At 50.9% G+C, this 25657-nt stretch overlaps 11 protein-coding genes across 11 annotated transcripts; 6 read left to right on the forward strand and 5 right to left on the reverse strand.

Annotated features, from left to right (window-relative positions):
• Positions 1–54: 54 nt before the first annotated feature.
• VTN00DRAFT_2325 (uncharacterized protein) lies at positions 55–630 on the reverse strand (the record flags this gene model as incomplete). Its single annotated transcript, XM_069428531.1, has 1 exon — positions 55–630. The coding sequence occupies one exon, from the start codon at positions 628–630 to the stop codon at positions 55–57; it is 576 nt and encodes a 191-aa protein (XP_069293027.1).
• Positions 631–2741: 2111 nt separating this feature from the next.
• VTN00DRAFT_2326 (uncharacterized protein) lies at positions 2742–5160 on the reverse strand (the record flags this gene model as incomplete). The annotated part of the gene is made up of 2 exons (XM_069428532.1): positions 2742–2882; positions 2953–5160. The coding sequence occupies 2 exons, from the start codon at positions 5158–5160 to the stop codon at positions 2742–2744; spliced, it is 2349 nt and encodes a 782-aa protein (XP_069293028.1).
• A 959-nt stretch (positions 5161–6119) lies between these two features.
• VTN00DRAFT_2327 (uncharacterized protein) lies at positions 6120–8576 on the forward strand (the record flags this gene model as incomplete). Its single annotated transcript, XM_069428533.1, has 2 exons — positions 6120–6676; positions 6833–8576. 2 exons carry the CDS (start codon positions 6120–6122, stop codon positions 8574–8576), a joined length of 2301 nt encoding a protein of 766 aa, XP_069293029.1.
• Positions 8577–9102: 526 nt separating this feature from the next.
• On the forward strand, positions 9103–9636 carry VTN00DRAFT_2328 (uncharacterized protein; the record flags this gene model as incomplete). Its single annotated transcript, XM_069428534.1, has 2 exons — positions 9103–9545; positions 9627–9636. 2 exons carry the CDS (start codon positions 9103–9105, stop codon positions 9634–9636), a joined length of 453 nt encoding a protein of 150 aa, XP_069293030.1.
• Positions 9637–10386: 750 nt separating this feature from the next.
• VTN00DRAFT_2329 (uncharacterized protein) lies at positions 10387–11163 on the forward strand (the record flags this gene model as incomplete). The annotated part of the gene is made up of 1 exon (XM_069428535.1): positions 10387–11163. One exon carries the CDS (start codon positions 10387–10389, stop codon positions 11161–11163), a length of 777 nt encoding a protein of 258 aa, XP_069293031.1.
• Positions 11164–12908: 1745 nt separating this feature from the next.
• Positions 12909–13166, reverse strand: VTN00DRAFT_2330 (uncharacterized protein; the record flags this gene model as incomplete). The annotated part of the gene is made up of 1 exon (XM_069428537.1): positions 12909–13166. The coding sequence occupies one exon, from the start codon at positions 13164–13166 to the stop codon at positions 12909–12911; it is 258 nt and encodes an 85-aa protein (XP_069293032.1).
• Positions 13167–14672: 1506 nt separating this feature from the next.
• VTN00DRAFT_2331 (uncharacterized protein) lies at positions 14673–15969 on the reverse strand (the record flags this gene model as incomplete). The annotated part of the gene is made up of 5 exons (XM_069428538.1): positions 14673–15008; positions 15058–15451; positions 15516–15688; positions 15742–15848; positions 15912–15969. 5 exons carry the CDS (start codon positions 15967–15969, stop codon positions 14673–14675), a joined length of 1068 nt encoding a protein of 355 aa, XP_069293033.1.
• A 463-nt stretch (positions 15970–16432) lies between these two features.
• Positions 16433–18064, forward strand: VTN00DRAFT_2332 (uncharacterized protein; the record flags this gene model as incomplete). Its single annotated transcript, XM_069428539.1, has 1 exon — positions 16433–18064. One exon carries the CDS (start codon positions 16433–16435, stop codon positions 18062–18064), a length of 1632 nt encoding a protein of 543 aa, XP_069293034.1.
• An 823-nt stretch (positions 18065–18887) lies between these two features.
• VTN00DRAFT_2333 (uncharacterized protein) lies at positions 18888–19642 on the reverse strand (the record flags this gene model as incomplete). Its single annotated transcript, XM_069428540.1, has 2 exons — positions 18888–19334; positions 19445–19642. The coding sequence occupies 2 exons, from the start codon at positions 19640–19642 to the stop codon at positions 18888–18890; spliced, it is 645 nt and encodes a 214-aa protein (XP_069293035.1).
• A 179-nt stretch (positions 19643–19821) lies between these two features.
• On the forward strand, positions 19822–22634 carry VTN00DRAFT_2334 (uncharacterized protein; the record flags this gene model as incomplete). Its single annotated transcript, XM_069428541.1, has 2 exons — positions 19822–21319; positions 21379–22634. The coding sequence occupies 2 exons, from the start codon at positions 19822–19824 to the stop codon at positions 22632–22634; spliced, it is 2754 nt and encodes a 917-aa protein (XP_069293036.1).
• A 1671-nt stretch (positions 22635–24305) lies between these two features.
• On the forward strand, positions 24306–25518 carry VTN00DRAFT_2335 (uncharacterized protein; the record flags this gene model as incomplete). The annotated part of the gene is made up of 5 exons (XM_069428542.1): positions 24306–24327; positions 24393–24446; positions 24502–24717; positions 25096–25208; positions 25282–25518. The coding sequence occupies 5 exons, from the start codon at positions 24306–24308 to the stop codon at positions 25516–25518; spliced, it is 642 nt and encodes a 213-aa protein (XP_069293037.1).
• Between the last annotated feature and the right edge of the window lie 139 nt (positions 25519–25657).

The following is a 25657-nucleotide window of genomic DNA, read 5'->3' on the forward strand; positions in this document are numbered from 1 at the left end:
TTTTATTTTTTTTTATTTTCTTGGCTTGCTTTTGCCATTGGGCTGAGCGTCCCGTCACTGACGGTCAACACCCCACACCCTATCTGCATACCTCCGTAGTTCGTTTTCAAGGAAGACAAAATCGGCTCCAGACGCGCCAAGTGGGCGGAGAAATATTTTTTCAAACGGCAGAACCAACGGCCCGCCGGTGACGGTAGTAGGCTGGTTGTCTGTCTTGGAAATGGTAACCTGCTGGGTGTTACTCGGCTCAGCTCGCTGCGGGTCGGATTGAGATGGGATAAGCTCCCATTTCTGGATTACGATCCCATGCACCCTTTTCTTGACTTGAATTGACAGCGCAAGCTGCACTTCACCCCGGGAATCTTGCAACCACCATTTGATGTCGCTCTCCAGCTGCCGCGGTGATTCGGCATACCCTATCTCGACAACCATACTCGGCCACTTGTCGGATCTGCCCCCTGGACGAACGACCGGTACATATGAGAGATCTGGACCCTTGGTTCGGTTGGTTCCCTCCACTTGTGCTGTGCCCGTGGGATCTAACTCGTCTTCAAGCCCCATGTTGAGTAGTTTCCCGGCCATGAGATGCTCGAACTTCTGTCTCGCTTTCTCGTGATCTTTCGTGATCATCTTGATAACCAGTATCTGGTAGCTTTTGATGTACAAAAATCCTCTTTTTGAAACGAGAGGCTTTTCGTCCATCTCGTCGTCAGTCTCTTGGGAATCATTTTCCTTCCCTCTTCTCTTCGAAGACGAAGAATGGATCACTTCCTCCGGTGGGACATGAGTGAATATGATATATTCACTTCTAGCCCCAGACCTGTCACCGTCGAAGAGACTCGTTTCTGTGCCAACCACTTGCTCTGCATTCGATAGCCCCTGGTATCGATATTCACTTGTTCCTGGTGGGAGACCACGCAACGGGCTTTTGTCCCTGGGTAACGGAGCCATTGTTCTTTGATGACTATTTTTGCAAGGATTCTACCGGTTAGACAAGTAGCAAGTAGGTAGTACATGTAGTTACGCTCGATGTTAGCAGAGTTCGGTGGAGCCGGATCCAAGGTACCTACGTAATGAGGTACCTTAGTACCTAACGTTTATCCTCCGGGTCTTAGGTTTGCCTGCCCTCACCGCTTTTGATAACATGGTCGCCAGCATATAGATATATATATATGTATATATAAATTTTTTCAAGATTGTCCATCTACTAGGTAGGTAGGTAGAAATATGACGTCTGGTGGATTTCCTTTATTTTAGGTAGTTATTCCTGCGGCCTTGTCTACCTAAATTCCCCGCGTGTCGCAGGTGTAGTGTGTATAAAAAAAACCCCTTTACATTTACATCATTGAAGTTAGAAAAAGAAGCTCTGTCAGACGATCAAAAAATAATAAACAAAGGGACAAAAAAACCTACAACAGACGGGATTCGCTGGTGGTCACCCACCCAACTACTAACCGCCCGGCGTGTGGCTTAAGTACGGCTGAGCGGACGGGAAGCCCTGTTCTCCACACCCTATGGTCGTAGGTGATAGTCAAGCTCTTTGAAAGCGTTTTAATGGTTGCTAGAACGGTCAATTCAGCCTGTACATGTAGTTCGGATTCGAACCTTCGGCTATACAGTATATTGTATTGCGTATGATTTGGAAAGGCCTCTGAGTTTTTCTTTTTTTTTAGAAGGTCGAATTAAGTTAATAATATGCTTTAAATCAAGGCTGGTGGGGGTTTGTTTTGGGTGCTATAGAAAACAGGCGAGGAGAGAAAAAAGAACTGCAGAGCAGAGATTCTTCTATACCTTTTTTATCACTGATGTACTGCATATGCATAGTGCGAAGCCACTATTCACAAAGCAAAATAAAAATAAACAACGGTAAAGGCACACCCCGACTCGAAGAAGAGCCTGATCTCCACTAGCCAGGTGATGGGTTTTCCCGTCCGCGTTGTAGTGGGTGGAATTGGCTATTGCGTCGTGGAAGTGACGGATGCTCCTTTTTCTACTGAGAACGCACAGAGTGGTGGAAGTGATGGTGGGGGTGGGGGGTCAGATTGCTGCTGCTGTGGAGGGAAGCATTATGCTGTACTGTACTATGTATAACTTTAGGTTGGGAGATGGTGTAGCATAGAAGAAAGAGGGTGAGAGAGAGAGTAGAGTGTATGGGTGGTCTTTGAACAAGGACTATATATACATAGGCTCTGGTCTCGGCTTGGTGACTTTATTTGAAGACACATTAAATATTATTCGGTGGTAGTTGTTTATGGATTTGTTGCGGGTTGAAGCGTGATATGATGGTTATGATCCTCACGTTATAGCTAGGGTATGTTAAGACATAGGTATCTAGATCCTCGATTGACAACGTGCAAGAACTTGGAAGTGAATTAGGAAGACTAGGTATCGAATATGGCTAGCTACCTGGATCGATGATACAGGCTTTGAGTGTAAACCGTTCAAATGCTTACGAAGAACTAGAGCTACTCTCAAGTCAGAAGACAAAGGCGAGAGAAAATAGGATCAGTTGCACGTCTCCTACAATGTATGCAACTACATGCATAACAGATACAAGAGAAAAGAAATCAAGTAAACTACCCGATAGCTAACCAGCAAAACACCGACTCCGTCCCGCTAAAAAGCCAGACAGACCATGCTCATCCCGTCCAATCAATAAAACATAAACGCATCAACGCTACTGGTATCATACGCATAAAATCAAGTATCTAGAATTAAGCCTCGAAATATTGTCAACCTGCTTATCGACGCGATCCAACCTTGACGATCCCGTCGGGGCCCTTGTTCAGCTTCACGCGGCAATCCGGGCAGTACCATTTTGCGGTGCGGCTGGGGACTTCGGAGAGACCGACGCATTCAAGGTGGAACCATTCCTTGTCGCACTGTCGGACATGTTAGCAGATGTAAAGACGACGGTAGATAGAAGAGAACTGCTGAACAAATGATACTTACGTCAGTGTTCTCGCAGCAGATCATCGTTCCGAAGCTGACATCGCCGCAGAGGCAGTATCGTGGCTCATTCGGATCAATCTCCTCCAAGACACCATCCTCGTCGATGCGAATGTCCTCCTTCGGTGCGGAACTCTCCTTGTGGCCCTGCTCTCGGCTGGCTGCCTTCTTCTTAGCTGGCTTCGCCTTGCGGCGTCCGTAGCTGACTGCCGCGCCACCCTCCTGGCTCGATGACACCGGGCCCGGAGCTGGCCGCTTGCTCCTACGGCTGGCTGCCGTCGGAGCAGTTGCACTTGCGGCCCGGGCAGGTTCTGGAGCAGGAGTCCTTGCCGCAGGAGTGGCGCTCTTGCGACGTAGATGCTCCCTTGTTGCGACAGGGACAGTGGCGCTCACAGGCTCAGCGGAGGCTGCTGCAGAACGACGCCGGGATGGAGGCCGAGTGGCCGGAGGAGTAGGGGTATTTGTAGTTTTCGGGGGTGCTGCTGGCGCTGCCGGAGCTGGAGCCGGTGTAGCTGCAGGTGGTATGGATGGAGCTGCCGAGGCAGCCGAACGTTTCGACCCTGTGGGAGATGGTAGTGGAGACGACTTCTTCGAAGCACTAGAGGGCCCGGCAGCAGCTGAAGGGGCCGTTGTAGTAGGGGGTTGAGTAGCAGTCGTAGTCGTCGTTGCTGCAGAAGTTGCCGGTGCAGCTGCCGCAGCTGGCTCAACACTTGTAGCCAATTTGTTTGGTTTCTGCTTCTTGGCAGACTTGGGGGCCGCTGCAGAGGTTCCTATCTCAGTTTCCTGATTAGGAACATGAGCTTCTGCCGCAGAAGTCTCCTCCAGCTTCCTTTTCTTTGGAGTCTTGGCTTTCTCACTGTCTTTCGCTGGACTTGTGGTGGGTTTCGTAGAAGTTCCAACGGGTCCAGAGACACTATGAGAATGATCTGCAGAGGAGAATAGGGTCTTGAAGGTCGAACCTATGTCTCCGAGACGCTTTGCTGCCGCTTCCGCCTCTGCAGCCGCCAGAGCTGCCTGCTCCCTCGCCAGAGTCTCACGCTTGAGCTTTTTCGCCTCGTTCAGCTTCATACCCCGATTGCTCAGCTTCGTCTCCTCCGCCGGCGCAGATTCCGTAACGTCGCTCTTCCGAGTGAGCTTTCCAGGCACGTAGTTGTTCTGGATGTCGTCACAGTCGATGAACTCCTCGCCAGTCGCCTCCGCTTTGGCCTTGGCAGCTCTGTAGCCTTCCCATCCGCGGCCGCGAAGGGCAAGTTCTCGATGTATCATCACCTCACTCGGTTGCCAGACCGCATTCTTTTTCATCTTCTTGCGCAGCTTTGTCATTTCCCATTCCGTCAAACGCAGCCAAGGTAGATCTTCGCTACCCATCTTTGCGTCTGGCGGAGGCGGGTTGAGCAATGCCAAAGCATTGCTGGTCGAGATTCCTGCAACAGAACTGTGCGCGTTTGTACCCATTCCAGGCGGACGAGGGGCCCGAGGCCGTTTTGGCTGCTTCTCCTTCTTGGGCTTTGGGGGCTTAGGAGTCTTGTCTGCCTCAGCGGTGGGCTCTGAAGGCTCCAACTTCGGTTCCGCTTCTACATCTGAATGCTCCGTACTGGCGATGGGCGAGTCAGGATTGAATCCAGCCAAATGCTCTGCAGTGAGCATGGAGCGTCGACTCCTTGACTTCTGCGTTGCAGCTGTGGGTTCCTGGCCGTCCACGCGCAGGGTGATCCGTGTGGTGGATGCGCCATCTTCACCCTTTCTACCACTTCGGCAGCGCCTGTTATCTGGGGAAAGCGGCGCAGGAGCAGGAGTGGGTTCGCGCGAGGGGGGTTTCGGCAGCGCATGAAGTTTCCTCTTGATGCAGTCCAGACGTTCGAAATGGCGATCCACTACATCATAGAGGCGACACGCTTCCGCATATGAGGACTCGCGCGCATTGATGGCACGGTCGAGCTGTATGGAGATCTGCTTGCGCAGCTCCTGCGCGTTGGGTCGAACGTCGCGGGGGATGTCGGGGAGTTGTCCATAGGTCTTTGTAAGCTCATGGACTTTCTGAGAGGCATCAAGATAGGTCTCGTCTAGTCCGCGGATCAGGGTTAGGGAACGGACTAGATCCGAGGGGAGGTATTCGGTGTAGTCAATGAAATCGGTGACCGTCGCCTGCGCGTCAGGGTCGTAAGGACCTTCCAGAATCACCCCGCCGCTATCGTCCGTGTCATCCGCCATCATGGACCTGAGAAGACGCTGCAGAGGAAACGGGATGTTCTGCAGGTCGGTGGAAGGTCCGCGATAGCTGTTGATGCGAGCTAGGTGGGTGGCACCATCTGCGCCGCCTTCGAGTTCCTGTAGTCAATGCAGACACATCAAGAAGGACCCGTAGCAGACCAGTTCAGTCTGCAGCGAGCGCAAAGGGAGAGAGAGGTAATTAGAGGGATAGGAGTGAAGGGCGAGGCACAGGACGTCAAGAAGTGAGGTCGAGCATGCGCATCCCCCTGTGCTCGTTCTCACGCGCATGTTTGCCTCGCGGTGCTGCCCCGCGGCAGAACGTTTCTCCGACCCACAGCTCGCCGGCCATCTCGCTTCCCGATATGGAAATGACACGAACGCCATCTGTCTGAGTGAAGCAAACTGATTCTAGTCTTCCTGAGTTCTAGAGGTACATATAACTCTAATGATGAATCTAACGATGGATTATTCTCTTTTTTAAAGCCCCTGAGTGGCGCATGCCTTAATACCTCCTAGCTCTTTGGCAATTCACGATGAAAGTACCTAGGTAGTGATAATAACAATCATCTACCTTCTCATGTCCAAGGAACCATTATTCTCAGATTGCAATAAATTTGGCCGAACTCAGACAGCTGCTCAGACCCCCAGTGGATTTTAAGCCAGTCAGCTCTACGAACTCTGCTTCCCAGTCTGAGAACACCAACGAAAACACCATAAGCTAACTGCTATCTGCAAACCAGATAGGACCTGATAATCCTTTATCCATACTTTGTAGTTCAGCCTTTATTTGTAACTGGATTACATCTCATTCTCTGTTTATCTGTTTGCTCTTCTGGGCTTGTGGGTTTCTGCATGTCTGTTTGACGCCCAGGGTCCGCCGCTCGAAAACCAGTACGACTTCTGAGTTTCCCAATCAACTCACTCTTTCCTGTGCATCTACTTCCTGGAAAACACGCAAAATGGACAGGTTGGAACGCCTAAAGCTCCTCTTCGAGGATGATAATTCCCTTCTGTCTTCAGATACCCATCTAAATCTAGTGCTTCCTGACCATGCTCCTGTTCCCGAGGTCGATTCTGGCACCGCTACACAGGTCCAATCTCAACAGGAGCCGAGCTCTAACCAGGAAAAGCCACAACCTACTCCATTTGGTCCAGATCCACCGCCGGTCATGGAAACAAACTCAGATGAAGAAGCCGATGAATATCTGGCCGCCTGCATTCAGACCGCGGAACGACGGGAGCAGGAAACGCTGCAGAACGCACTGAGGAACGCTTCACTGATAACTACCAGCAAGGCGGGCAGAAAAGGCCGCAACAGAGAGCAGGGCCAGGGATGCAAAGCACGCGGCCTATCCAAGATGATGTTTGAAACCCCCGCGGCACCCTTATCCGCGTGTTTCTGTCCGCTACTTGCTGTCTCTCGATTGCCCTACAAATTCATTCGTAGTGAGGCATCCGAACCAATTGCGGAACGGTTCTTTAACCAAGGGAAATTTTGGAACAGGTGCTGGGATCTGTGAGTATCTCAGCTGCACTGTTTTCGATGCTGTGTCCTTGGAGCAGTTCGAGGTGCTTTAACTTTGAGGTTCACCCTTGCTGTGCTCAGTGAATCAGTTCTGTGCCTAGTTCATAGTTTCCTTTGTTTATTCACTAGCTAACCAATTTCCTGCAGATACTACATTCACCCTCCTCCATACATGGCCACTCGCTCACTTCTCTTGGTACCAGCTGTCCAGGTCCAAGGACTGATCGACGAGATCAACAGCGCATTCCAATGCAACTTGTCTCTTCCAACTGACAATCATCTAGGGTTGGTTCTGCCTTTTCACGACGACGGAACTCCTCAACCTAAGTTTATCGGCCAGTGCACCAGTCGAGAGATGAAGGAGAAGCTGGAGTGGACCATCCCCACACCGTCTGGTGATGCAGATGACCATAACCCCCCAGCTGGTTGCAGCCCCGAAGTGGACCGCTCTTTTGCTGCATTCCGGAAGAAAATTGAGGCTGGCCTGGATGCTACAAAGAACAAATCGAAAGCTGCTAAAGCTAAGAAGTGTCGGGATCAGATTCAGAAACAGAAGGACTGGTCCCGTGCTCTGAAGAGAACACAACGCTATCTTGGCCTTCGTCCGTGCCGTCCCCGTGGCCTTGCTGCTCCTGAATTTAACGAAGATGTCACCTGGGAAGAGAGACAGGAAGTAGAACGGGCATACGGTCTTGCTTGCGGTACGATTCTCTTGCCCTTTGATGTGACCAAGCTTGCTCCATTCCCGTTCTCCGGCGAACCGATCTTCATCTGCGTCGATGTCGAGTCCAATGAGCGTTGTCACGATCAGATTACAGAGATTGGAGTCTCTATCCTCGACACCCTTGACCTCGTTGGCATTCCTCCAGATCAAGACGGGAATAACTGGATCTCTCGCATCAGATCGCGCCATTTCCGAATCCAGGAACGGTCGTACATTGTGAACAATGAGTTCATTGCAGGATGTCCAGACAAGTTCGAATTCGGACAAAGCGAGTGGATCTCAATCCGAGACGCGGCTAAGGTAGTGGATGATTGTTTCCAGCCTCCCTACTCGGCACATGTTGCGTTCACAGTGGCAACTGAGAAAAAAGACGAGAGTGAAACGCAGGTAACCACGGAAGCATCAATACAGGAGGCCTCTGAGGACATGCAGACCAAAGATGTTATTCCCGAGTATAAGCTGCGGCCTCGTAACATTGTCTTCCTCGGTCATGATACCCGTAATGACATTGGCTACCTTCGAACCTTGGGCAGCACCGTGTTCGGCGACACTCCAGAGGATTTATATTCATCAGCCGTGTCTACAGCACCAAGCCCAAACTTTTTGGAAGCTTTGGATACGGCAACTCTCTTCAGCGTCCTCAAGCGTGATACATCGCCTCGCTCCCTGGCTCACGTTCTCCTCGATCTTGGGATCACCGGCTGGTACCTGCACAACGCCGGGAACGACGCGCGATATACCATGGAGGCTATGATCCGCATTGCCCTGCGGTCACGTCTGTTACTGGATGGGGCTCCTCAGGCTGAGGCAGTGCAACCGGGAAGCTGGCCACTTGCATCATCTCCGCCAAAGACCAAACCGGAACAGGAAAATGTCCTTTCGGAGACTCACAGGAAAGCATGGGAAGCAGAAATTGAGCCCCGTGCCGCTGAGGCCGTCGCAGAAAGCGAAGCTTGGATCCGCAACGAGTGCAGAAACTGGGAACTCGCAACTGGATGGGAGCTGGATGACTGGGCGGACGACGATGTGGACGGTGGAGACGGCAAAGGGATCCTTTTGAGTAACAAGGAAGAGGGGAAGCGGGTCAAAGAGAACAAGCGGATGATGAGGGCGGCGAGGAATCCGGGAGAGGTAGGCAGGGCGTGGCTGGAGGCGAAGACTGCTTAGTGTGATACAAGTTTAGTTGATTCGGAGACTGACGTCGGGGTTAGTTGCAGTTGTGATTTATGTCTTTTCATGATGCATGTATTGTCTATCAGACTGGCCTTGGTGGATGTGATAGTGGAGATTTCGGGAGATTGACTATGTCCAGGTCCTGTGGTAGCAGCTAACTAGATACTCTCAATTGAAGTCGAGATTGTCATTTCTCATGCCTTTGTTAAGTGTGATGCATGTGGGACTCCTTCGATCAATTTTAGATCCCAGTGGGGGATCGGAGATAAGCCTGAAGCTATGCCCCGTTCTTTGAAGTATGCAACTAAAAGGACCAGGCCTCCTTGGCGCAGGAACCATGCCAGCCATAAGTCCTTTCAACCAGTACCACCTCAATGCAGACCCGGTTTGATGTGGTGGAGGATTAGCTGGATGCCATTGACGTTGCTGAGACTGAGAGACGCCTGTTTGTGATTCTTCTTCTTCTTCTTCTCTCTCCCCCTGACTAAATTTTATTCTGAGTAATGATTCTGATATAACTATGCTTTTTAGCTGGCCTTACCAGGCCATATCGGCAATCGCCTACATCCACTCCCGAGGTATTGTGCACGGGGATGTCGGACTTCATAACTTCATCCATGATGACGGTAGACTGATTCTGTGCGAGTTCGCCGGATCCGGTATGGACGTCCTACTCCCTACTATCGGTACTGGCGTGCGTCATGCAAATCCACGACATAGTCAGAACCCCCATCCCACTGCGGAGGATGATGTCTTTGCGCTCGGCGCCGTCTTGTATGAGCTCGACCGGGGCAAACGGCTCTTTGAGGGCCAGAGCAGCCGGGACATCTACCGGCATCTGCGTGACCAGGAGCTTCCCGATTTATCGGTAGTGCCGGTGCCCCTGAGACATATCATCGAGAAATGCTGGACCCTTCCGGGATGCAGGGCTGGTGACGCGCTGGCGGAGTCTAGCCCACTTAGGTACGTAGAGAAAAGCAGTAATGATACACTACCTGTGTCAAAATTCAGCGCAAGGACACATGAAATACTTACCTAACGTAGCAGCCAATAAAGCGTGAAAAACAGCATACCCTCACAATCTCATGCTGACTGCTTTATCAAAGTCGAAGGGGCCCAGGAGGCCTCCTTCATCCCCTGATGTATTGCTTCTGCCGGCATTCTGAGGAACCCCAAAGGTTTTCAACAGTTCTTTGATAAATGACAGAGTGTTTTCGCAAAAGCTAGAGCTAGCTCATCTGGAATTTGATTTAGCATATGCGAATAATAAGTTACCTTAGGTAGGGAGTACTTGATGTCCTTAGCAGACAGACCATGTGGAAACAAAGCGAATAGACATTCCTTCACTGGCTGCTTGGGCTCTTCAACAAATATTTTTAGAGCACACAGAATCTTTTAACTTTCTCAATGTCATATTCTACAGCCCACTGCAAGTTGCCAATGGTTAGCGTCCGGTTCACCTCGGAGTTTAGCTCTTGTCACCGGGGCGCCAAGACTCCACCCCGCCGCGTCTCGACAGATTTAAACAAATGACATAATATGCTGCTGTTCTGACCTGCTGGGTCTTTTCAAGTCTCTGGCATATCTAAGTTGTCTTTTTGCACTGAGGCACACGAATTGACTCTCCAGACAAAATATCAGCGAGAGAGAAAAGGAGGGAAGGGAAGGAAAAAAAAAGAACTCCATTTCGCAGAACCCCGCACTGCCCGAACCGGAACAGGAACAGGAACAGAAACAACACAACTCCTCCGGACAGGACCGGAACAGATCCGACGGCAAGAAGAGAAGCAAGAAATCAGACATAATGTCCACCCAACCCATAACATCCCTCCTCCTCTCGACCTTCACCTCCTCCTTCCACCGCGCAACGACGCACCCCTTCCTCCAACTTGCCGGCCAAGGCAAGATCTCCAAAAAGGTCCTATCCGAATGGCTTTCGCAAGACCGTCTCTACGCACAAGCCTACCTGCGCTTCATCGGCCTCCTTCTGTCCAAGGTCGTCATCCCGCCGCGGAACCCGGACAGCTCGAGGCTGCATGAGCCGACGACGGAGCAGCGCATCTTTGACATCCTCGTCGACGCGCTGACCAACATCCAGCGCGAGCTGCGCTTCTTCGAGTCCGTCGCGGAGGAGTTTGGGCTCGACCTGACGGCCCTCCCGCGCGAGGATGAGGGGTGGTCTGTCTTCGGACCCAATAGCGTCACCCGCGCGTATATCGACCTGTTTATGTCTTCGGGGAGCCCCGGGTCGAGTCTGCTGGAGGGGATGTGTGTCCTGTGGGCCACGGAGTACTGTTACCTGCGGGCGTGGCAGTATGCGAAGGAACAGATGGAGCAGCGTGGGGGGGATCCCAGTTCGAAGGAGGATGCGGATGGTGGAGCGCTGCGGCTGAAGTTTATCCCCAACTGGACGTGCTGTGAGTTCGAGGACTTTGTGGTCAAGCTACGTGACGTCGTGGATGAGATGGGTGGGCGTATCAAGGGTGCAGAGGAGGGCGAGAGGGAGAGGGGCAAGTGTTTGGGCTGGTGGAAGCAGGTGCTCTGGGCGGAGGAGAGGTTCTGGCCAGTTGTCGAGGCCTGATTTGATGGATTGGAAGATGCTATATATTTGAGTGGTTATAAATCTCGATGGAGCGTTGTGTTGCGATTCACGGTGGTGGAGAATAGAATCTAGGTAGGTACCTAGGTAGGTAATTACCTCCTATAGATAATAACTAATTACAGAAGTCTTTGTTAAGATCAAGATGAACCCGTGAGTGTGACCGGATTGGATCTTGGGTCCTACCTTCCTTGCACGCTGAGGCTGAAAGTGGACCAAATTAGGCAGTTGCGATAGAGCAAATCCCCAGGAGACATGTATGAATGCCCAAGCAAGGCTTTGTTGTTGCGTTGCATGAAAAACTCCCTAGTCTGTTCTTGCAGGCGCTAAGACGCTCTTTTGGCCTCTACATAAAGGTTTCAATACAACCCCTCCCTCCATTGAGACGTCGAATAACCGGAGAAGGGATATTCCTTTCAACATCCTGATCGAAATCCGAGATTCAGGCATATCAGACCCTGCAGTGGGCCTATGCCGGAGGAGACCATTAAGTCGTTTGAGACTGTGCATTCAATATTCCATAAGCTCACGGCGCCCTCCTTGACACCACTAACCTGTCATGCCGTTCAGATGGTTCAGACGAAAGAAGCCCCGTAAAAGTTTGGGGCATCTTTCGTCGAAAGTCCAGTCGTGGAAAGCTCAAATGAAACAATCGTACCGTCGAGCACCGTAACCAATGCTCGCACGGAGAAATACGGCCTTTTCTTTCTCAATGAGTTGCAATACAACGAAGTTCGGGAACGTGACGGAGCACGTTCTTATGTTGACATTGTTGCAGTGCATGGCCTTAATGGTGATGCTTATGAAACCTGGATGCATGAGAATGGTTCATTTTGGCTGCGAGATCTTCTGCCTGGGAATTATCCAGGCGCTCAAATTTTTGCTTTCGGTTATGCCTCAGAGATCTTCACTCGGTCGACTGGGAAATTGCCAGACTTCCAGTTTATCCACGAGTCGGTGCGAGAATTCCTAATAAATTACGAGATTAATCAAATTGATCCCTTGCTCCAGCAGAGGTCTTTTTTGACTGAGCATTCCCGATTGGAAGAGGCGTGTCTGAATTACATCAGAGCGCCTCTTGACGAACGCTTATACGGAGGAGATTTTGACGAGAAATCGGCATTATCTGACTTGACTACCACTTATCCATTTCTCCAATACGCCGTCGAAAACGTATTCGTACACGCATCTACAGCTGAGAAAGAGGGAATGATCGAAATCAATCTAGTTGACTTTACCACTACCTATACCAGCATAATCAATGTGTGGACATGGCATTTTGATCTGATCCAAAGGAGTCTGGGGGACAGGACTATTGGCCCTGGAGCTACCATGCTCCATATAGCCTCAGCTTTTGGCCTTTTCTCCCATGTCGAGTTTCTCATCAAGAATGATGCAGACATCGAGGCAAAGAGTGGTAAAGAGCAGTGGTCTGTACTTCACTTTGCACTAAAACGGGATACAGTTATCAAGATACTTATCAAGAGTGGTGCAGATATTGAGACAAAGAGTAGTGAGAACCAGACTGCACTCCATATTGCAGCAGCTAAAGGGCATGAGGCGGCTGTTAGGATACTGTTGGAGGTTGCCGGCTCGGACCTAGCCGGCCCGTTTGCTCGCCTATATCAACCTCCTCGCTGTCAGCCTGCTTCCTGCTTCCTTCAACCCACTACAGTCACTCATTCAACTCATCCATCTTACCATTCTACTACTGTGGTTGTGAGCCCTCAGCCTCTTGATCTTCCAGAGCTATTGTGCTGCTCCTCCAACGCTGCGTTGGAACCGGCCAGCTCTTCGTGGTCGAGTCGGGTCGTGTCTCGCCGCTGTTGTTCATTGTCATCTGGGAGAAGAAGGGGATGCTGGGAAGGAAGTGCAAACCGTGAGAAGGATAACAGTTGGAGAAAGGGCCATTTCTTTAGCGACCGTCGTCCTCCTGCAGAAAATGTCAAGCGACAGCAGTCCAGAGGCGGAGAGGATCGCGACATGAAAGACGATGCCACGATAATAGTAGTGTTTCCGATCTTTTATCTCCCAGGTCTGTCGCCGCGGAGGCATCGACACCTAACTCAACTCCCTGCAGGACGAGACAGAAGACGTCGAGAGTGATGAAGATCCGAGTGTATAAGCGAGGCTCTAGGCGGGAGAGCTCGAGGCCCACCGCCAGGGCGACGTGCTTGAGGGTGATGGAGATGCCGGCGCAGATGAAGGTGGGCGCCAGGATGAGGCGGACGGATCTGGACCTTGAAGGAAGCCGTCCATGGACCACGGGTTGTTGGTGTGGTAGGATGCGGGCGATGTAGCCTTTATTCTCGTCAGCAATGATCTCATAGGTTGTGTATCTTTGTAAAGTAGCTATAAGGTAGTTTGTACGTACAGTATCTTATTAGGTAACTTCCATCAAACGTTCTGCCGTGACCGCTAAGGCAAAGGTGACGGTGGCATTCCCACACCTTGATAGTAAATATCCTTGCAGCGCAGCCGACAAAAATGACATAGAAGAAAGCCACTTTGGCACCCTCTTAAGTTGGGAGATTCGCCCAGGATGGTGGTCTCGACAGGGAACTAGAAGCTGTCCTGGGTTGCAGAACCGGTACCACGTCGACATGATGGCGTAAAAGAAGGGCGATGCGTGGGGCTGACAACAAAATAATCAAGGTAGACTAGGTGATATCTCCAATCTCGAGGAGTGAAGTACCTAAGGAGGTGCCCCGTATCTACCAAAGTAGTTCGTTGAGTTTTGTATCTCAGCACGACGTTGGACGGGGTACATGGACAAAGCGTCCGTCCTCTCAACCACAAAAAAAAGCACATAAATCGGGGTTTAAACTACCTAGACACAACAACGATGGCGTATTCGGGTCTATTCATTCACACCTCGGAAAGATATAAATCAAATAGAGGTTATTTAGTCTCGATATGAGCGTCACAGATATGGTTATGTACGGAGTATCGTGTATGGGATTGTTTTCTGCACCGGAATCCAGCTCCCGGGTTCAGGAGACTGATATTTCTTGGAGCTTGGTATCCGAATAATACATACATAATGAAGGGCAAAACTACCTATGTTTTAAAAAGCCCATTTGAAATGAATATCAGAAATATCTAGCTATCTCATTGCGTTGTCAAATGTTCCCGCAGCTTTATTAGGATGGACAGGGGTAACACAGTGCATGGATGCATTTGATTGGCAGGCGTGAGATTGCACGGGCCATCTCAGAAGATTGGTCTAGAAGACTGTGGTCATGTCGGTTCCATGGTGTTGTATGTTGACTAACTCCGAACTTCCGATGGGGGTTTATATTTAGCCACAGCGATGCTTTTAATAATCCATCGGAGGACATGAACTGTATTAGTGCTGAGGCTACTGTAGGCAATGATAGGAGTGTTACACTAAGTCTGTTTGTTTATTACCATGCTCATTGTACACTACGTTAATAGCACATGGTGTTAGGAGGACCATTGTATATGTTTAAGAGGAAATTAACACTTCTCTAGCTGTATTTCTTCGTGTGCGAATTATCGTGGTGTCCAATGTGCTTATCCAGACTGTCCAGAGGAAGTCTCAGGAACTCATGCTTGTTCTTCCAGGTCACCTGTGTCTCAGCGAATCCTTCGCTCTGCGCAGGAGGTGGTGGTGGGTCCGTGATCTTGGTGATGAGGTATGCAGTCGATGCCTGGGCAATCCCGTACATGAGAACGCCGATGAAGGGGGTCTTCAGAACGACTGTGAAGCCGAAAGCAAACCCGAAGAGGACTCCTTCACGGTCAAGGAACCAACGCCGTTTCTGTTCCTTGTCAAACCGGATACGGCAGAAGTATGGCTCGAGCTGAGACATATGAGGAGCAATTCTTGCTAACATAGATGGAGACACTTACCAATTCTCGCATCAGACTGCGGGAGGAAAAGTAGCTCTGAAGGAAAGCCACTAGGATCCACTTGGGTAGCAGTATACCGGTTCCGAATATAACTGCGGCTGGGACAGGCCCGACAGCCTTTTTGAAGGCGTAAAAACTGACCGCGGGCATGACGAACCGACCGATAACCGGAACGAAGGAGAGCAAGTACACTCCTATCCACGTTGCGACTTTGCGGGAATATCTCTTGAAAAACGCCATGATAGCCTGCGGCAACTTCTTGGATGTTCCCGAGCTACCCTTGGTCGAATACATGACAAGGTTTGGGTAATACATGGCCCGTAGGTCTTTCTGGTCATCTGATTGGTGCTTCTGGACGTAGGTCTCATCAACCCATTTCACAGACTCCATAAAGCTGTAATTGTTAGACAAGCGAGGGTATACGAGCCGGAAATCTGAAAGTGATGGGAGCATCTTACATCTCGTCTAGCGTGGGAGTGATGTATCGCATGAGGGTCATCAGCAGAAATGGGACTTGAAGGATAAAGTTCGACATGAAGTTGAGGCCGCCCAGAATCTTGTCATCCCACGTTGCTTGGTCAAGATCAGAAACCAATGACGCAATCCACAGGAGGAATTTGACAGCTACTATCTGAAGAGGGTCAGTCAAGGGGGACTTGGAAATTGTGTGTCCGCTGCACATACCGGAAACTGCACAATGAGGTGGATGGCTATTCCGGCGGCCACAGCTATAGCCGCTTGGCGAAAATGGTTGTATTTGAAAAGCTCAGGATTGCGCAGCGCTCGAACAGCTGATTAGGTATTCAAGTGTCAGCTCGACGAACCCATTGCAGGGGCTGCTCTGGGGAACGTACTCCCAACGACCGTCAGCTGGAAACCACGAATGATAGCATTGGGTTCAAAGTTGGACATGTTGAATGCTGCTTCTAGAACAACGCATGCAAGGGGAAAAGAGCGACAGGAGAGAGTGGAAACTGTCAAAGCATCACGACCGTCTGCCAGGCCAGTGTCACTAGCAGCGGACACATAACGGGTCTGATAGCCCGATAAGCGCGCAAACGGGGCAAACAGCGCAAATCGAGCAAAAGCTCGGGTGACCCGGGTCGATCTCCCGAGATTAGCGGAACACGTGACCCTACACGCGCGTGGCCTCACGAGACCCCTGTCACGTGCTCCAGGTGTGCTGTTCGTCCGGTTCCCCGCCGCGGAAGCATCCAGGGATCATGGGCACAAGCCACGGCCTTGGACGCACCTACATTCTTTCGCTCCCTTGCTGATCATGTCTCTTTCTCATTCTCTGCTATCGATATCCTATTTTTGATCATCTGGTTCTGTCTGTTCCGATGTCATCCTTCCTTTTCTTCTCTTGTCAACAATGCCTACCACTCCTTCCGATGCGCCGCTTCGCTCCCCAACTGTGCCTACCAAATTGACCCCAGGAGATCACAATGCAGACTCTTCAGATATCTCGGACGAAATTCTATTCTCCCATCCTTCTGCAAAGATTGTCCATTTTGCACCCAAAGGCCCGGTGCAGCCCAAGTCTAGCCCGTTATCGGCCGACCTCGACTACCCCGTCGACGCCATAGAGACGCTTCCCTGGAGATCATCAACAGAACGGACCGTTGCTTTCGCACCGCTGAAGCTTGAGAAGGTCCCAGGCTTGACAGCCTTTCTCAAGTGTGGAAATGTCGTCCATGCGATCCTGAGAAACTCCCAGTGCTGGTGCGTTGATGGCGAGTCGATTTTTGTCTTGCGAATTCGTCCTCTCACGTACTACCGAATTGAGCTCCCCAATGAGACGGAAGAGGACAAGGAACGTGTGACAGAAATGAAGAAGGCCTTGCCACGCATTCTTCGCTACGAAGTCACGCCATGCCCGTTCCAGAGAGGCTTCAGTGTTCCAATACCGGAGGAAGCGACGGCCCCCAGACGAAAGAAAGCTTGGCGTCCAAAGGGACGGAGAGACAGTGCCCCTACAATCTCATCAACAATAGCGGAATGGCAGGAGAAAATAGATGGGCAAATTCGTTATGCAAGTACCGATGTGGACACTGATGGGGATATGACAGACGATAGCGGGTTTACGCTAGATGGTCCGGCATCTAGACGTAGCAGTCTCGCGAGCCATGATGAGTCCTCCGCACCTATTGAGATTCCGTCTGATCCTAGGTCTCCGAAACGACCGGTGAGCCGGGGGCACCAGGTCAACGCCTTGCTGGCAAGGTTTGAGCCAATTCCAGAATCAGAGGGCGAGGCTGAGGGATCAAGCCTCTCCTCAAGTGTTGATTCCTTCCACTCCTTCCAATCCACGTCCCTTGTGCCTCCATCACCTTCATATTCCAATCCACCATTATCACCAACCTCATTTAACCCTCCTGAGCCGGCAAGTCCTCACCATAACCGAGAGTTCTCAGAGATTACGGTCACTCCGCAGTTCCTCTCCTCAGACAGTCCGACATCCCCCGGATTTTCTAAGGACATCGGCGTGGATATCGAAACCCAAACGTATCCATCACCTCCAGCATCTGAGCGCAACTGTGACTCGTCACCCGCTCATCCGCCTGCTCAGGAGACATCCGGCACATCAGTCACGGACGATCGCGCTGAAAGCCCGGATAACGACAGAGTCGATCGGAATTTAGAGGTCCTTCGTCGGTTTAGGGCTTCCAGAAAACGCGATCTCTCCCCTATGCCGCCACCGTCGACTTTATTTCATCCGACTCCGAGGGATTCGGGCCACCACCTCACCGCTTCCATTCTGCAGAAGACCTGCAGCATCGTTTTGGTACCCCCCATTCAGTTTCTGATGACGCTCCTTCAAATCGCTGCAAGGATTGCGGTAGGCCGTACCGTTGACTCGGCAATCGGGGAGTCAACCCAGAAGCAAGATTACTCCTTCTACTGGAAGGACGAAGACGAAGATTCCGAGGACGATTTTGGCGTACCTATTACCGACTTCTCCAGGAGAAAATCCGGGTATCAAGATCCTTGGGATTTAGACTAACTGGGCACAGTGGCATCTACCTTCATCATTTGTTTTCGTTTTTGTCTAATATATGCTTATTTATTTTGTAATCTTTTTTCCCCTCATGATTGACCAAGAGCTATGCGGAAGGCGATGTCTGGTACATATTCCGCGTCCACATGTCTCATCTCACTCTTGACGTGTACTATCCTGGTCGGGTCCATTTCCTTTGTTGGCCTAGGCTATGTCCCATGCTTGGCATACTTCTGCATTTTAGATCGTTTTGTGATGGCTTTCATACCCTCCTGGCATAGTTTTAAGATAAAATATAAATGTTTTAATAAATGAAGAGCTCTTCCTTGGGATGTTATTTTCAGTATGCTTAAGACTTTTACCGATCCTCAAAGGCTCATGGCATATACACATGGCTTTCGTCGACGGAAGAACTGCTGTCTTTCATGAACAGACTTAGGACTAGTCTTACCACGCTCATCTTCTCCCCTTCACGGTTGAGATATCAAGTCTATCTTGACTGACATATTATATGGACTCGAACTTTTGTGACTTATGAAATGCCACGAAATCTAATAGATCTATCCCTGAATGTAAAAAACGCCCATAAAACGCCAGACGATGCAAGCATATATAAAAGATCCGTCGAACAATATCATTAACATCAGCAAGGCCGCCCTGGAACTCTTTTTTCTTCGTCGCAGAAAAGTGCCAACATATGACGGATGAGCATCGCGTCCGTCCGCCACTCAACCGACGATCATATTCGATAGATATACCTCTGAAAAAAGAAAAGAAAATATCCTCCAACAACCAAACCTCATCATCAAGGCTAGGTAAGTACAAGGGGTCAAGGCTTGGTAACCTTGGCCTGACCCCCCTTCGCCTTCGCCTTCCCCTTTTTCCGATCCCGCTTCTTCAGCCCGCTCATCCCGGCCTTGGACACCTCCGCGTAGCGCGCATAGAACGCCTCGAGATCCTCGGGCGCGACGATCGTCGAGATCTTCACTTTCGGAGTCTCTGTCTCTTTCTTCTTGTTGGTCTTTGACTTGAACTTTGGGTCATTGTTTTTGTTGGTCTTAGGGTTGGGGGCGTTGGTGTTTCCGTCTGTGGCGCGGATGAGGATCGCAGGTTTTTGAGGTTGTTGCTGTTGTCGTTGCTCCTCTTGCGATGCGTCTGCTGCTGTTGCTGCCGCTGCTGGGGCGGGCGAGATGGGGAGGGGTTTCTGTGTCAGGAAGACGGAGCCGCGGGATTTTTGCGAGGTGGAGGAGAGGAGGTTGGAGAGGGAGGACAAGAACTGTTCGGTAGGCATGTAGTTAGTTGGTGTCCTTATTGATGAGATAAGCGCGTGAGAATAGACTGTGCCATCTGGTCTGCTGCGGCGAAGAGGAAGAAGAGGATACGTACCTCCTCATTGCTAAGGTGCGCTGGCATGTTTAATCCCCGCGTGGCATGTGTTGTGCGATTTGTGAGTTGGGGATTGGTCTCGACGGGAGGTGAAGGAGGAAGGGAAAGCGACTGCTCAAAGAGACCTTCACCTTGAGTACGGAACCAGAGAACGTAAGCCTGTGGCTGGAGATGTTGAGTCCGGACAGCGGAGCACATCTACACTCGCTGTGGAAGCGGTCGAGTAAGAACCGTGAAGCTCGGACCACCTGGAGTCGCTCCCGCCTCCGCTCCGCAGAAAGTTTTGGCGGCACAAAAAGAGCTTACCGTCTCACCGCTCGGGAGGAGGGTCATATATTTTTTTTATCTCAATTAATGCTCCTTGCGCTCGCAGCAACATGCCTCCAACAAATATGCGGCGCCCTTTACACAATACGACGTCTCTGCCCCGGCAGTTGCGCGAGGAGCTTGGGTTGAAAGATCCGGGGCGCGGAGGAGGAAACAGGAGGGGAGGAAAACGAAATAGCGGGCCCGTGTCGCGCAAGGAGCGGCGCAAGGCGGAGAGATCTGAAAAGAAGGCTCGTCGGAGACCGAATGCGCACAGAGGAGGGCCGCAGGAATCGGACGAGGAGGATGCAGACGATCTCGGGTTCGAGTCCGGAGAGAATGGCTCGGAGCAGGAAGAGGAACAGCGTGCACCGCCGGTGAAATCCATATCTACGAAGTCTACGGAGAAGAAACCCAAGCCGATCCTGAAGAAGAGCAAGCCGGTGGAGCGTTCAGAGGATGACGATGAGGAGGACGAGCCGCCACAACCGAAAGTGTCGAAAGCCGTCAAGGACAAGCTCGCGCAGGATGATGCGGAGATTGCAGCGCTGGAGAAAAAGCTCGGGATCAAGAAGACCAAGAAGCTACCTAAGTCGTTCCATGAGGATGGGTTAGACGAACTACTTGGCGATTTGGGCGATTATTCGGGAGAGGAGAACAAAAAGCGCAAGAGGGAGGCTGATGAATGGTTGCAAAGGAAGAGGAGAAAGGCGCAGGGTCTGCAATCGGACGACGAGCAGGATGAGAGTCAGAGCGACGAGGATGATATGGACCTCTTTGGAGAGGATGACAAAGATTTATATTTGGATGAAGATGAGGAGATGGGTGAATATGATGAGGATGAAGATGGAAGCGAAGACGGTGACCAGGACAGCGAGTTTGGCGGTTTCCACGAAGAGGAAGAGGACGGAGAGGAAGATGAGGACGACGATGAAGAAAAAGAGGAAGAGGAAGAAGAAGAAGAAGAAGAAGAAGAAGAAGAAGAAAAAGCACCCCCGAAAAAGGTTCGAGAGAATCCTTACGTGGCTCCTGTTGCAAACGGGGATAGCAATCGGCCTAATAAATACATCCCTCCATCGCTTCGCGCACCCTCTGCTTCAGAGTCGGAGTCCCTCACTCGCCTGCGGCGACAAGCTCAAGGTCTTCTAAACAAGCTGTCCGAAGCTAACCTGGTCTCGATTCTGGCAGACGTCGAGAAGCTCTATCGCGAGTATCCTCGACAGAACGTTACCTCCACTCTGGCTACTCTCCTATTAACCCTTATTTGCGAACGGTCTGCTTTGCAGGATACCTTCATCATTCTCCATGCAGGTTTCATCGCAGCGGTATACAAAGTCGTCGGGATGGATTTCGGAGCGGAGGTCGTTCAGAAACTTGTCGAGACGTTCGACAAGAACGGCGACGAAAGGGGCACCTTCGAGGGCAAGGAGCCCATCAATCTAATGTCTCTGCTGTCCCAACTTTACAACTTCCACGTCATCGGGAGCACCTTGGTGTTCGATTACATTCGCATCTTCGTGAAGGAGATCACTGAATCGCATACCGAGCTGCTCCTGAAGATCATCAGAAGTATGAACTCATTCTATTCTACCAAACTTCCATGTACTTTGTCTAACAGTTGCCTGCAGATTCCGGCCCCCAACTGAGACAGGACGACCCGTCTGCGCTCAAAGACATCGTCCTCCTCATCCAGCCTGCCGTCGCGCAGGTTGGTGAAGCAGCGCTATCAGTCCGCACGAAATTCATGATCGACACCATTACCGACCTGAAGAACAACCGGATGAAAACCGGCGTGGCAGCATCGAACATCACCTCCGAACATATCACCAAGATGCGCAAGATCCTCGGATCCCTTAACAACTCGCGCGTGATCCGCGCCACGGAACCGATCCGCATCTCGCGGATAGACATCCACAACTCCTCCAAGAAGGGCAAATGGTGGCTCGTCGGCGCCAGCTGGAAAGACGACCCCCTGGAGTCCGCGCGCCAGGAGCTCTCCGGCCTCCCAGCGACCGAGATCGGCGGCTGCGGTATCCACGAGGAACAGGCGGAAGACAGCGACGGCGAGCCCGACCTGCTCAACATCGCCAAAGCCCACCGCATGAACACCGACGTCCGCCGCTCCATCTTCATCGCCATCATGTCCGCCACGGACTTCCACGATGCGCACGTTCGCCTCGCCAAGCTCCGCCTCAAACGCGCCCAGGAGCTCGAGATTCCCCGCGTGCTGGTGCACTGCGCCATGGAGGAAGAAGCGCACAACCCGTACTACACGCTCATAGCGCGCAAGATCTGCGGCGAGCTGGGCCGCCGCATCAAAGTCGCGTTCATGTTCTCCCTGTGGGACATCTTCAAGCGGATGGGTGAGCGGGGCGACCTGGATGAGGATGATGAGGATGACATGGGGACCGGATTCGACGAGGACGACGAGCGCAAAGTCACAACAAAATCCGTCGTCAATTTGGCCAAGATGTACGGCACCCTCGTCGCTGAGGGCGCCCTGACGCTGGGCATCCTGAAGAACCTCAACTTCGCGTACCTCCAGCCGAAGACGAGCATGTTCGTCGAGTTGCTCATCATCACGATCATCCAGAAAACACAAGAAAAGACAAAGAAGAAGAAAAAGTCCAAGAAAGAACAGAACAAGGATTCTGACAACGCTGATGGCGACGATGGACGGGACGAGAGACCCCTCATGGAAGTGTTCCTCCGCACGCGCGACACCCCGCAGGTCGTCAAGGGCCTGATCTTCTTCGTGCGCAAGGTCGTCGCCAAGACGGACATCGTGCCGTCGGAGAAGGAGCGGAAGCTGGTCAAGTGGGGGTGCAAGGTCGCGGTGGATGCGCTGAGGGTTGTTTCGGAGGGTGGTACGAGCCGTGTTTGAAGTTCTTTTTTTTTCCTGGAATCTTGTTATGGACGTTCCTTTTTATCGTTTCTCTTCGGGGCAAGGAAAAGTTATTGCTTACTTGGTTTGCATTTTTGTGGCGTTTGTGTATAGTACTATACTGTGCTATATATGTTCGAAGGCTCCTTCTTTTTTTTCCCTTTTTTTGTTACAGCACAGCCTGAAGACTGTCAGCAAGGCTGATAAGAGGGAGGTCTTGTCATCTGAGACAGATGGATTATCTACAATCTATTCTTCTAAATTCAAGTCTACAATCCACCTCTATAATCTATAGTTATAATCCAGCAGATAGGTATCCCCAGATAGAACTTATTATGTGTATAAGACACTTTTTAACTATAGAAATTAGAACTCTGTCGTCAACTTATCTATTAAATCAGATTCTAGATTTCCTTCTAATGCTCTATTGTTCTATGTAAGACTGCTATTCTATTCTATCTGCTATCTTAAATCTTGTTACGCACTCCTTCGGTCCCGAGTCGCAACGGTGGCTTGGTCTAAGGTAGGGAGTCTTGGGCTTCGCAGGTCAAACACAATAAAGTAAACCAACTGATAGACAACGCGACTAAGGTGAAGTAGAGCTCCTGGATTATCGTGTCTTCCCTGGTTGCTTGAATGAGTCTCTGGTAGATGTTATCTTCTTCAGTTGCCGCGATGACGATACTCCTCCGATTGTATGTGAGAGTTTTCGGCGGAACCCCGGGGGGTCTTGGCAAACCCGGGAGATCCCCCTGGGGGCGGGGAAGGAGGTATTTGATGCAGAACTGGTCGGGGCCTACCAGGCCCTGCAACTAGCCCAGAGGATCAGAGGCCGGGACCCAGTCACAGTGCTGTTAGACTCTAGGGCCGCCATAATTAGACTCCAGCATCTAGGAATAGGCCCCGGGCAGGCCCTAGCCATGAGTTGCAGTCCAGGAAATAGGGTCTGTCATAGCCGGAAGGCTCTAGTTATAACTATGGACGTTAAACTTGAATAATAATAATAATGTCCTGCTAACCATTCTCAGTCTTGGCGTCACATGCAACAATGCCCACGGTCTCACATCCTCAACTCCACACACGCCGCTGGTTGGCCACGCAGGGGGGGGGGGGGGGTCCTGGCCCAGATTTTTGACGCAAATTGTCTGCCACAGTTGATAGATGGTGGGCAGTACTAGACCGCCTCCGACACGGCATATGGCGGGACATCTTCATTTTCCACTTCCATTCCCTTTAGATATACACTCAATCGTCCATCTGTTATCACACCCTTTGTCATTTGTGCCGAAATGCTTGATTATTTCATGTAAGCCTTGGAGCACGCTACATGCTAGGTGACGAGTTTTCTCTGAGTCAGCCGACCTTGGTCAGGTGGCTGCTAACGAGGAAGGATGAGCCTTCCATACCTTCCTCCAACGCAATCTTCGGTACAATAGATTATTTTAAGTATCAAATGCAGAGCCTTTCCATATGGCGGCTTTATCACCATTTTCAATTTTTAGCCGAGCTCGTCCATCCACGTTCAACTCTTCCCGCGGGATACACATAGCCATGGGCCCCTGTCAGTTCCAAGGGAATAATGGATTTCGATGCGCGTGCCCCTCCGGAGAGTGTACTGTCTCCTCAAGTGACTCCTGGAGCTCCATCCCCTGCGAGAATTGTGGGTACCCGATGGAGATCCACCATGATTATGGTAAGCACCACCTCCCGTTGCCAATGCAGCTGTTATGCATCAAGTCACTGACAGACGTCCTGAAGACCGTAACCATACTTCTAAGGGCACCCCTCGATCATTAATCACAGATCCTTTCAGTAAATAATTCATCGTCGAAGCGCAAAGGAATTTCGTTATTGACTGAATTCGCAGAGATCCCGACAATAGTGTCTCCTCGAGTACAGCTGGTAAATGGCATCATCGATCGAGCTGAGAAGTATCGCCTGATCCTCGTGAGAGGGACACCTGCCTGTGGAAAGACGACCGTAATGAACCTCGTCGCAAATGAGTTGCTGGCACGCCATTCAGGAGAGACTCCTGTACATATCATCACTGGCTGGGACGAGAAACAAGTAGAAAAGGCAGGGGGTTGGAATGACTATCTGATGCAGGACAGGGATTAAAGGACGTGCTTGGCCCACTTCCCCTGCCTATCTTCTGCTCGATGAAGCTCAGGAGTCTTATTGGGACACTACTCTATGGTCTGCTTTTTTCAAAGCAATAATTCCATTCAACGCTGCCGAAAGTCCCTGCGTTATCTTGTTTGCGTCATATGGCTCCCCGGGCCGAGGCAACGCGGGGTTTTATGAACAGAAATACTTCAAAACGCCCGTGGATTTTGGGCCGAGCCAGCTGATCTCTATGCGCGCTGAAGAATCTTTCGACGAAGAGGCAGTGGACTGCGATGATCAGAATGGCCTGGGCCTGCTACTCGATGCCGCGGAGGCAGCTGATGTTCATAAATAGACGCGGTAGGCCCTCCTTCCCTGTCGAAGGACTTGATGGATGAGCTGTTTCTCATCAGCAATGGGCATGTCGGATGCCTCACCGCACTCATGGGAGTTGTAGGACGAGCGGCAGTAAGTGTTTTACATAGTCTACAGTCCAGCAGTAACATATGCCTTAAAACTGACATCAATCCATCCCATATAGGAACAGGAACATCAGAGACGTCACAATCCCCAGTTTGAGCTCGAAACTGTTCGCGAAAACCTGTTCAACCACCCTGGTAAATTATTTCGCTACCTGAAGGACACCCCCTTCACGAGAGGCATGCCAAAAGCCGACATTCTCCAGCTTCAGAGCGTAGTGACAGTCTTTAAGCGAGCGGTAGCCTGTGATGAAGTTGGCGCGGATATTTTAAGAAGACTACGGAAGTTGAGACCCTAGAGATGATATGGAGGAATGGCTGGCTACATGCCAAGAAGACAAATTGCAGAATTTGCTACATATTTCCCAGCAGCATCCATCGTTGGTGAGTATATATTCCAGTTCGCTTTGCGTTTATCACTGAGAAAACTTGGTTCTA

Source organism: Thermoascus crustaceus, assembly GCF_041956765.1.
Source record: "Thermoascus crustaceus strain CBS 181.67 unplaced genomic scaffold VTN00scaffold_1, whole genome shotgun sequence".
Lineage (NCBI taxonomy): Eukaryota > Fungi > Ascomycota > Eurotiomycetes > Eurotiales > Thermoascaceae > Thermoascus > Thermoascus crustaceus.